Source organism: Erinaceus europaeus, chromosome 17 (genome assembly GCF_950295315.1).
Source record: "Erinaceus europaeus chromosome 17, mEriEur2.1, whole genome shotgun sequence".
NCBI classification, from domain to species: domain Eukaryota; kingdom Metazoa; phylum Chordata; class Mammalia; order Eulipotyphla; family Erinaceidae; genus Erinaceus; species Erinaceus europaeus.
Genome location: NC_080178.1, coordinates 73,560,268 through 73,571,775, shown reverse-complemented (window position 1 = coordinate 73,571,775; position 11,508 = coordinate 73,560,268). Strand labels below are relative to the sequence as shown.

Here is an 11,508-nt window from a genome sequence, read left to right as displayed (position 1 = left end):
TGAGCTGGGCTGCAGGAGCCCTGCGGGCCTGTCGCAAAGTTGGCGCCATGGGTCTGGGTCGCTCTAGCCTGGCGGTGGCTCTGGGCCTCCCACGGCCTGGCTGGCCTCTCACCCGGGTGAGTGTGTTTGGCTCGTCTTGAGAGAGCTGGTGAGGGGGAAGGTAGCCAGCTGGGGCCTGGGAGGGCGTGCAGTCCTCGAGCTTCTTTTATTTTACTTTATTTTAATCTGAGCACTGCTCAGCGCTGGTTTACGGTGGTGCTGGGGATTGAACCTGGGATTTTAGAGCCTCAGGCATGAGTGAGTCTCTTTAGATAGCCATTATGCTGTCTCCCTGGCCCGTGTAGCTCCTCCTTTTGGAGGAGCAGCTCCTGCTGTTTCCTCTTTTCCCTTAGCTGCATCCACCGGTCTCTTCCTCCCCTTGGGTTGCCTTCCGGAGGCTGTGCTGTTTGCTGGAAACTACCGGCTGCTTTGCTAGTCACCTGTCATTTACATTTATTTATTTATGATGTAATAATGATTGACAAAACTGGGACAAGAGGGGCACAATTCCATACAATTCACACCACCAGAGTTCTGTATCCCCTCCCCTCCATTGGAAGCTTCCCTATCCTTTATCCCTCTGAGAGCATGAACCAAAAATCTATTGGGTGCGGTAGCGCAGCAGGTTAAGCGCACATGGCGCAAAGCGCAAGGACCAGCGTAAGGATCCCGGCTCCCCACCTACAGGGGAGTCGCTTCACAAGCAGTGAAGCAGGTCTGCAGGTATCTGTCTTTATCTCTCCCCCTCTGTCTTCCCCTCCTTTCTCCATTTCTCTTTGTCCTATCCAACAGCAATAACAGTAATAACTACAGCAGTAAAACAACAAGGGCAACAAAAGGGAATATTTAAAAGAAAATCTCTGGGGGGTGCAGAATGTGGGAGGTCTGGCTTCTGTAATTGTTTCTCTGCTGAACATGGACATTGGCAAGTGGATCCCTATCTCCAGCCTATTATTATATTGTCACCAGGGTTATCACTGGGTCTCGGTGCCTCACCAATGACTCCACCGCTCCATGAGACTTTTTTTTTTTTTAATAGAGAAATTGAAAGGGGAGGAGAGGTAGGCAAGGTAGAGAGGGAGAAAGACACCTACAACACTGCTTTACCACTTGAGACGGGCCTGAACCTGGGTCCTTGCACATGGTAATGTGTGCGCTTCACTGAGTGCACCACTGCCTAGCCCCAAGCTGACATTTTCTGTTGGCACCTCCTTACACAATGGAGCCCAGGAGTTCTCAGTATCCCCGCCCCAGTCTAGAGGCAGCCGGCAGATTCTCTTCACTTTGTCAGGTTTCCAAGCTGTCGACTGTGAAGCATGAACTTATTAAGACACTGACTTCAGAGGAGCCAGTTCTTCACACTAAGATCTCCATCGTAGGAACGGGAAACGTTGGTATGGCCTGTGCGACCAGCATCCTATTAAAAGTAAGTCATGTGTCGTATGATTTAACTTGACTCATAATTTTTAAAAACCTGCTAAAATAGGTGGCAGAAGAAAGCAGTACACAATCTGGCAGGTCTGGTCTGGAACATAGTCTTTTTCATTAAAAAAGATATCTTGGCGGTCGGGCGGTGGCGCAGTGGGTTAGGCGCACGTGGCGCAAAGCGCAAGGACCGGCGTAAGGATCCTGGTTCGAGCCCCGGCTGCCCACCTGCAGGGGCGTCGCTTCACAGGCGTTGAAGCAGGTCTGCAGGTGTCTTTCTCTCCCCCTCTGTCTTCCCCTCATCTCTCCATTTCTCTCTGTCCTATCCAACAACGAACATCAACAATGGTAATAATAATAACCACAACGAGGCTACAACAACAAGGGCAACAAAAGGGGGGGAAATGGCCTCCAGGAGCGGTGGATTCATGGTGCAGGCACTGAGCCCAGCAATAACCCTGGAGGAAAAAAAAATATCTTAGGGGGCTGGGCAGTGGCACACCTGGTTGAGCCCACACACTACAATGTGCCAGGACCTGGGTTCAAGCCCCCAGCCCCCATCTGCAGGGGAAAGCCTCACAAGCAGAGAAACAGTACTGCAGGTGTGTCTGTTTCTCTCCCTGTCCTCTTTGCCCTCGATTTTCTCTAATAAAGAGATAACTATTTTAAAATTACTTATTAGCACAAGAGAGGTAAGGGGACAGAACCAGATCATCATTCTGGCAAATGCAATGAATTAAAAAATATATCTTTAAAAAAATGTCTTAAAAAGAGGGGCCAGGTGATGGCACACCTGGTTGATTGCACACATTACAATACGCAGGGACCCAGGTTCAAGCCCCTGATCCCCACCTGCAGGGGGAAACTTCACAAGTGAAGCAGAGCTACAGGTGCCTGTCTCCTTCTTAATCTTCCACTCTCAATTTCTTTAAAAAAATTTTTTTTTAATTTTCCCTTTTTTATTGTTGATGTTATTTATGTCATTGTTAGGACAGAGAAATGGAGAGAGGAGGAGAAAACGGGGAGAGAAAGACAGACATCTGCAGACCTGCTTCACCGCCTGTGAAGCGACTCCCCTGCTGGTGGGGAGCTGGGGGCTCAAACGGGGATCCTTAGGCAGGTCCTTGTGCTTCGCACCACGTGCGCTTAGCTCTCTGCACTACTGCCCGACTCCCCACTCTCAATTTGTATAATATATGTATAAAGAAAATTCTCTTCCTGGGGCCAGGAGATAACACTGGAGGTACATTATCATGTGTACCAGTTGGGCTCAAATGCACTGCGTCTGGGTCTTGTTGGGTGTCTCTCCTACCCTGTCTCTCACTATCTGAAATAAAAAGTAAGAAAACTGACTTAAGAGCAGTGATAGGCCACTTGTGCAAGACCCATAAGTGCTGCCCCCCAAGCAAGGAAGATCTCTCCCCTCTCCCCGCCTGCCTTAATCAAACTTAATTGTAGTGTATCACTATAGTTAATGAAGTTCAATGGCAGGGTAAAGACTAGCCACAGAACTGAAAGGGAATTCTGACCCGTTTCTAAGACTGCTTTCCTCATCTGGAACTGTAACAGTTTAGTAAACCATAATAAGCTTTTTGCTTGTTTGAATGGGATCATGATAATAATAATAATGTTTATGGCAGAGGGAGGGGACATCACTCTGGCACAGGTGAGCTTGGGCTCAAACTCAGAACCTCATACTTGAGTCCAGTGCTTGTATCCACGGCATCACCTCCCAGCCTACTTGACATTTTCTTTACCCTGCCTTTCTGTAACCTTTAATCCTAGCTTGGCATATTGAATTTTGAGACTTGGCCCTGGGGTTTATTTTTTGTAAATATTTTGAGAAATCAAACTTTATTGATTTAATGTAGGTTTACAAAGGCTGTGTGGGTAGTTAGTTGCAGAGTGGTTATGCAAAGAGACTCACACCTGAGGCTTCGAACTCCAAGGTTCATTCAATTCAGTCCCCTGCACCACCATAAGCCAGAGCTGAGCATTGGCTCTGGTAAAACAAAAACAAAACAGGAAACAAATAGGCAAAAACAAAACAAAAATTACAGGTTTACAATGCTGTGAAGTTTTCAGAATACAACTTCACACCTCAGTAAGACTCACAACATAAATTCCAGTTCTGTTACACTATTAGAATGGCCCCTTTGATGTATACTTCTCACACCTCTCTGCTAAGAACTGTATTTTAAAAAATATTTTATTTATTTATTTATTGCCCTTGTTGTTTTATTGTTGTAGTTATTATTGTTGTTGTCGTTGTTGGATAGGACAGAGAGAAATGGAGAGAGGAGGGGAAGACAGAGAGGAGGAGAGAAAGATAGACACCTGCAGACCTGCTTCACCGCCTGTGAAGCGACTTTCCTGCAAGTGGGGAGCCGGGGTTTGAACCAGGATCCTTATGCCAGTCCTTGTGCTTTGTGCCACCTGCGCTTAACCTGCTGCGCTACAGCCCAACTCCCAAGAACTGTATTTTTTAGAGTTTAAATATTACGCTGATGCTCCTGTCAATCATACAAACAGCCCACAACTCATTTTTGTCCTACCAACTGTTAGGTCTTTTTTTTTTTTTTAAATTGCCACCAGGGTTATTGCTGAGGCTCAGTGCCAGCACTAGGAATCTACCACTCCCAGCTGCCATTTTTTCTAATTTTTACTAGATAAGACAAATCGAGAGACAAGGAGATAGATCAAGATGATAGACATCTGCAGACCTGCTTCATCGCTTGTGAAGCAGACCTCCTGCAGGTGGAGAGTGGGGGCTTGAACCTGGGTCCTTGTGCTTGGTAATGTGTAACCAGGTGCATCACCAGTGCTCCCCCTGAACTGTGATGCCTTTATCATTAGTGTTCTTATTGCTAATGAAGGCTATACATAAAAATCCATTTATCTAGGGATGGGGAGGTGATTGAGTTGAACCCATACAAGGATCCCAGTTCAAGTCCCTAGCACCCCACCTGCAGTGAGGATGCTTCACAAGTGGAAAAGCAGGTCTGCATGTGTCTCTCCCTTTATCTCTCCTCCCCCTCTCAATTTCTCTGTCCTGTCCAATAAAATGGGAAAAAAAGGCCACCAGGAGCTGTGGATTTGTAGTGCTGGCAAAGAACCCCAGTGATAACCCTGTGTGCAAAATTAAGAAAAATTAATTATAAAGGTATCCTGCCAGGTTAAAAAAAAAAAAGCCAGAAAGGAAACAGTGATTGCGTTGGTAGAGCAGTTTACCATGCTCCAGGCATGGTAGTTATTTAAATTTTCCCAAAAGGTTACATATTCACAAACCGATTTCTTAGGTATGCCTTTAGTGTTTCCATGGTGATTACAAGTACTTAATTTCTCATGTATAGAGTAGCATGTTCAAAATGTACAGTACTGATTAATTTTTGCAGGTGACATTGGCTGATTATGAAACTACAAAATTTTAGAGTTGGACGGGGTCTTACATTTTTATTTAGATAGTATTATGTACTGGTAGAGGCTAAGCACTAGGTGAGTGAATGCATGGGATGTCTTATTCTAAAGTTTAGTCTGGGAACTGCCTAGACTTCACTAGTTAAGTGATTTCTAGTTTTGTTTTCACAACTGAGCTGAGACTTTCATCTTTGTAACTCGCATTTCTTCTAGCTTGGCCTTCATGAGACCACGGTGAGCAGATCTGTATCTTTTGAGTTTAGTAGTTCAGAGATAGTCTGTGTAAGAATTTTCTTTCATCAGTTAATCAAAACATTCCCCCTATCCCACTTTGACTAATATCTTTTAGGGCTTGAGCAATGAAATAGCTTTTGTGGATACCGATGAAAGCAGAATGATGGGTGAAACGATGGATCTTCAACACGGTAGCACTTTCATGAGAATGCCAAATATTGTTTGTAGCAAAGGTTAATGTCTCATTAACTATCCATTTCCTAATGTTTTGATTGTCTAAAAAGAGTATTTGTGTCCTTTCTGAACACTTGCCCAGCTCCCATAAAGCTGACTGCTCTCTCTTCTGTACCCTCAGAACATGTTCAGGCTTCCTTAACAGGGTGTCTCACTTGCCTCCAGGGTTTCTAAAGCAGAAGACCGAGCTCCTAGGAGCTTCAGTGCCCCTTATTATGACAGTTAAAGTTAATTAGCTGCCCTGAGAGAAGCGCTTTACATATTATTTAATCCTGAGCACAACTGTATAATGTTTTACAGATGAACCTGTGAACTGAGGTTAAAGTGATAGTGAGGGTTTGAACTTGGTCCTGTTTTATTAAAAAGCCTAAGTGCTGAACTACTGCACTTTGGCACTCAGAAAATTATTATTTGAACAAAAGCAAGTGTCCAAGGGGCTTTTCATATTTATAAGTAAACATTCTTTTCTAGTAAAATATTTTTGTCTCTGAATTAAAAAGGGGGGACCAGGTGGTGGTGTACCTGGTTAAGTACATAGTACTAAGTACAAGAACCTGTGCAAGGATCCAGGTTTGAGTCCCTAGCTCCCCACCTGCAGTGGGGATGCTTCACAAGAAGAAAAGCAGGTATGCATGTCTCTCCTCCAATTTCTGTCCTGTCCAATAAAATGGAAAAATGGCCACCAGGAGCTGTGGATTTGTAGTGCTGGCAAAGAACCCCAGCAATAACCCTGGATGCCAAATAAATAAAAAAGGTATGCTGTGAGGTTAAAATGAGAAGCCTGAAAGGAAAACAGTTCTATGCTGTGGGCACAGTAGAGAGCCTGTTCTTAATAGTGTGGTGAGTTTGCTAAACAGGAGACAGATGTGTGCTTCAGTGCCAGCTTCTTCCATAATCTATTTTCTATTTAAATTTCTTTCCAGATTATTTTGTGACTGCAAATTCCAACATTGTGATTATCACGGCAGGTGCCCGCCAGGTTAAAGGAGAAACACGCCTTGATCTAGTGCACCGAAATGTGTCCATCCTTAAATCAGTGATTCCCAATATTGCTCAGCACAGTCCTCACTGCAAACTGATCATTGTTTCCAATCCAGGTGAGCTCTGTTTAGTGGAGGACTTAGGGAAATTGGTACTGGTGAACTGGCTTTTTGGTAGAAATATTTAAGTACTGAGTTTTAAACCATTGTTATAAACAGAATCTTTTTGTTTCAAGTAGTTCTTTATTTTGTCAGTGTTTTTTTTTTTTCTCTTCAAAATATCAGACGAGTATTTTCCTATCTACATGATGCTTGGAAGTTCCCCCCCACACACTCCCTTCCCACTGCAGTTATCTCAGTTGTCACAAAGTGTAAGATAGTCTAACTACCTGTTTTCCCTTGTGCAAGTTCATTTGCTTTAGTCATCTATATTCCATGTGCAAAACCAGTAGTTGTCCTTCACTTACTTCACTCAGCAAAGTCACTGCCAATTTGAGATGATAACAATCTCATCTTTTCTGATTGCAGAATAGGTTTTGTTCCTTTAAAAAAAACAGCTCTGGAGTGTGAACCTATGTGAAAATCCTCCTAGACCCATTTCCCCCCTAGTTTTCATTTAGAAAGGAAACTGCTCAGCTTTGCTTATTGTGTTACAGGGAATTGAACCTGGGACCTTCATTGCCTCAGGCATGAGTCTTTGTGTAATCTGGATTCACTATTGTTTTTTTGTATCTTGCATCTTTTTCTTTTTTCTTAAAGGTAAAGCTAGATTTCAAGTCTGATTTTTTATCTTCTGTGAAGCCATTTTTAATTTTTTTATATTTATTTTCCCTTTTGTTGCCCTTTTTTTAAATTGTTGTTACTGATGTCGTTGTCGGATGGGACAGAGAGAAATGGAGAGAGGAAGGGAAGAAGACGGGGAAGACAGGGGTGGGGGACACACACACAGACACCTGCTTCACTGCCTGTGAAGTGACTCCTCTGCAGGTGGGGGGGGGGGGGGCGAACCAGGATACTTATGCCAGTCCTTGCGCTTTACACCTGCGCTTAAACCGTTGCAATACTGCCCTGAAGTCATTTATTTATTTTTGCCTCCAGGGTTATTGCTAAGGCTTGGTGCCTGCACTACAAATCCACTGCTCCTGGAGGCCATTTTTTCCCTTTTGTTGCCCTTGTTGTGTATCGTTGTTGTCAACATTGTTGTTGTCGTTGTTGTTGGACAGGACAGAGAAATCAAATTTTCTGTTATGAAAGAGAAAAGAAATGAGTAGGACAAAGATCAAAACAGTGCTTAGCTTTGGTATTTGCAATGCTGGAAATCACACCTGGGCGCAGAGACTTGTAAGTCCTGTACTCCATCATGAAATATCACCCTGATCCCTTCACTGGTTTCTTGATTTCCTCTTGACTTTTTAAAAAAGTATTTATTGGATAGCCAGCCAGAAATCGAGAAGGAATGGAGCTGGGTGGTAGTGCCCATAGGTTAAGCGCACATAGTACATAAAGCTCAAGGATCCCAGTTCGAGCCCCCAGCTTCCCACCTGCAGGGGGGTGGCTCTGTAAGTGGTGAAGCAGGTCTGCATGTGTCTTTTTAAAAAATTTATTTATTCCCTTTCGTGGCCCTTATTGTTACTGATGTCATTGTTGTTGGATAGTACAGAGAAATGGATAGAGGGAAAGACAGAAGGGGAGAGAAAGACACCTGCAGACCTGCTTCACCGCTTGTGAAGCGACCCCTCTGCAGGTGAGGAGCCAGGCACTCCAACAGTGATGCTTATGCTGGTCCTTGCGCTTTGCGCCACGTGCGCTTAACCCGCCGCGCTATAGCCCATCTCCCTCTGACTTCCCCGTTTCTCTCAATTTCTCTCTGTCCTACCCAACAACAACAAAAGTGGAAAAGGATGGCTACCAGGAACAGTGGATTTGTGGTGCAGGCACTGAGCCCCAGTGATAACCCTGGAGGCAAAGAAAAGAAATTGGGTGGGGTGAGGAAGATAGAGAGGGAAAGAGCAACACCTGTAGTCTGAGTTTTTTTTTAAATCCTAGGTAGATTTTCTTAAACATATTTAAAAGAACTGATAAGGAATATTCATGTCTATCAAAATTTATGGATTGAGCCTGCTATATTTTGGCACAAAAGGCGCAACAAAAATTTAATTTAAAAATTTATTGAAGTAACATTGGTTTATGACACTATACAGGTTTATGCTGTACAACATAATTTCACAGCTCTAAATACATCGTCACCAAAAGTTGTTCCCATCAATCATACATTGAACCCTTTAAACCAATTTATTCCCCTACCCCCATCTCTCTACTGGGCAGATCGTGTTGGAACCATGGTCTAGCTGGAGTTGGAAAGAGCCACACACCTCCCACCCCCAGTCCAATATTTAAATGGATCTAAAATACACATTGTTAGATGTGAGTTTTTTTCTAACCTGTATTTTTTTCCTTTTTTTCAGTGGATATCTTAACATATGTAGCCTGGAAATTGAGTGCGTTTCCTAAAAGTCGTGTTATCGGGAGCGGCTGCAATTTGGACACTGCCCGGTTCCGCTTCTTTATTGGGCAAAGGCTTGGTATTCACTCTGAAAGCTGTCATGGGTTAGTCCTTGGAGAACATGGAGACTCAAGTGGTAAGCCTAAAGTACCACTGAAGTGTGCGTTTTAGACTGCTGATCAGAGATAGTTTATCAGAGAGTACAATAGCTCCTATGGGAAAAGGGCATTTACTCTGCTTTAGACCCTTTCATTCATTTCTATGTTATTAATTTATTTAATTTGAAGACATACATACCAGGGCAGTACCCCAGCCTATGCAGTGCTGGGGACCAGGGCCTCATGCATGCAAGGACTGTGCTCTGTTAACTGAACTACCTCCCTGGCTGCACAGACACTTTTTAGTAGTGTATCAATTTGTTAGCACATGTACTGCTCTTGTAAGAAAATAACCTATCAGAAATACAAATTTGAAAAAGTACGACTGTTAGTATAAATCCTACATATATATGACAGTTGAGATTATAAGGCTTTCTTAGTACAGACTAAGTAACATGTAGTTTATTACTAGGACACTGATCTAGAAATATCAGTATTGTGGTTAAGTCATAGGAATCCTTCATATTAACTGGAAAATATTAAAGGGAAGAAAAGAGGGCTCCTGTGGTGATTAGCACTTACACAGGCTTAGACCCCTTGAATGTTTCTTCTGTTGTTCTTAGCTGAAAGCCACTTGGGGAAGTTTAAGGGTTTTGTTAAGGTTTAAAAAAACATCCTGCTCCATACGCCATGGAATGAATTAATTTTTTGGCTCTTGCAGTTCCTGTGTGGAGTGGAGTCAACATTGCTGGGGTCCCTCTGAAGGACTTAAACCCAGATATAGGAACTAATAAAGATCCAGAGCAATGGGGAAATGTTCACCAAGATGTAGTCTCCAGGTAATATGTTTGCATTTTTAGTACCTTAAAAGTCTGTCAGAGGGATGACTGGGTTCTTTAAATGTGCATTATTCTATCTCCTGTTTCTTTCATTAGCAATTCTAATTTTCTGTGACCATCATATTCAGCAGACTGAAAAAAAAAAAATCTTGGTGCCAGGGATCCAAGGGTAAAAAAAAAAAGTCCTTGATCAGTAAGCTACATTGTTAACCTGCATTATCAATTCTGTAACCATAGTATGAAACAGTTCAGAACTGAGTCTGTTTTACTCACAGTTGGAGCTGAACCTGGTATTGATCAGAGCAGGCACATACTTGTCAAGTAACAGTCTTCTATGCTATTAAGTCTTTGCTCTTAGTAATAAATGATCTCACAGTAATTTCTGGGTACTTAAATAGCCCACTCCTGTAGGAAATTTCTAGGAGAAATCATTGCATTGTCAGGTCACCACAAAATGAATATTCAATGAATATTCAAAATAGCTCATCTGGAGAGTGTCTGCTTTAGCCCTGTCCCCATTACACTGGAGGAAACTCTGGTGTTTTCTATCTGAAAAAGTTGGATTGTTACAAAAAGTACAACTGGAAGGGCTGGGTGGTAGCACACCTGGTGAAGTGCATGTGTTACTATGCACAAGGACCCAGGTTCAATCCCCATTTGCAGGGAGGAAGCTTCACAAATGGTACAGCAAGGCTGCAGGTGTCTCTCCCCCCCCCTCAATCTTTGTTTGATCATCATCATAATGTACAACTGGAGCAGAGAATGGTGGCAAGGGCAAAAATAAAACCCTCAAAACTTACAATTTCTTATCATTCTCCAGTGGCTACGAGATCCTTAAAAAGAAAGGCTATACTTGCTGGGGTGTTGCTCTGTCTGTAACTGACTTAACAGAAAGTATTGTGAAGAATCTTAGGAGAGTGCATCCAGTTTCCACCATAAGTAAGGTAGGATATTCACATCTGGAAAATCAGTATTAGAGTAAACTAACCTTCCTCCTAAAATCTGTATTTTGCTGGAGACAAAAGGAGAGACTAATTTTTGAAGACCTTTCTCCTGATGTAGTCTTACTATGGTCAATTTGGTAAGTTTTTGTTTAAGTCTCTATTATTTAACAGAGGGAACCACTTTTGGTAGGCTTTGCTACACTTCTTATTGTTCTGTAATAGTTACAGTTATACCCAATGAAGAGACCTAGGAAAGAAATACTGGTTATAAAAGTAATGCAATTAGTTCCCTGGGAAGGAAGGAATTGGGGTTAAGTTAAAACAAAATGGAATAAATAGAAATTTTAAAGTGGTTCTCTGATATGAACGGGTTTAGGGGCAAGTGGGAGTCAGCCTGAAGCCTTGTGACAAAACAAAAAGTTTAATTATCTGTTTTAAATTGTTCTTAGTATTCATTTTGCCACAATTCATACTAAAAGCCTGTGAATTATTCAACCAGCCATTGTTTCTCTTACTGCAAACCTATGTTAGAAGGAAGAACTAATTTTAATTTTAATTATTTTCAGGGGCTCTATGGAATAACCGAAGAAGTATTCCTTAGTGTTCCTTGTGTCCTAGGAGAGAATGGTATCACAGACCTCATAAAGGTAAAACTGACCCCTGAAGAGGAGGCTTGTTTGAAAAAGAGTGCAGATACTCTTTGGGAAATTCAGAAAGAACTCAAGCTTTAAATAAAGCAGGTTTTGTCAAATTTTCAACAGATTTCAAATTGCTAAAAAAGAAAAGGAGTGATTC

The 11,508-nt window shown here is 42.5% G+C and overlaps 1 protein-coding gene across 2 annotated transcripts; it reads left to right on the top strand.

Moving 5' to 3' along the window:
• LDHAL6A (lactate dehydrogenase A like 6A) lies at nucleotides 1-11,471 on the top strand. Of its 2 annotated transcripts, none has more exons than XM_060177062.1 (8): nucleotides 1-116; nucleotides 1,331-1,465; nucleotides 5,231-5,348; nucleotides 6,318-6,446; nucleotides 8,795-8,968; nucleotides 9,652-9,769; nucleotides 10,590-10,713; nucleotides 11,280-11,471. In XM_060177062.1, exons 1-8 carry the CDS (start codon nucleotides 48-50, stop codon nucleotides 11,442-11,444), a joined length of 1,032 nt encoding a protein of 343 aa, XP_060033045.1. In that variant the 5' UTR covers nucleotides 1-47; the 3' UTR covers nucleotides 11,445-11,471. The 2 variants fall into 2 exon arrangements, with proteins under 2 accessions (XP_060033045.1, XP_007515952.2); XM_007515890.3 differs by having other exon boundaries at nucleotides 6,273-6,446.
• Nucleotides 11,472-11,508: the final 37 nt, after the last annotated feature.

What these genes read in the sequence shown, in the direction of transcription:
- LDHAL6A (XM_007515890.3), top strand. Translation starts at nt 48, where the DNA reads ATGGGTCTGGGTCGCTCTAGCCTGGCGGTGGCTCTGGGCCTCCCACGG. An exon ending in CTGGCTGGCCTCTCACCCGG is followed by an intron (nt 117 to 1,330) that starts GTGAGTGTGTTT and finishes TCACTTTGTCAG; the next exon opens with GTTTCCAAGCTGTCGACTGT. An exon ending in AGAACATGGAGACTCAAGTG is followed by an intron (nt 8,969 to 9,651) that starts GTAAGCCTAAAG and finishes TGGCTCTTGCAG; the next exon opens with TTCCTGTGTGGAGTGGAGTC.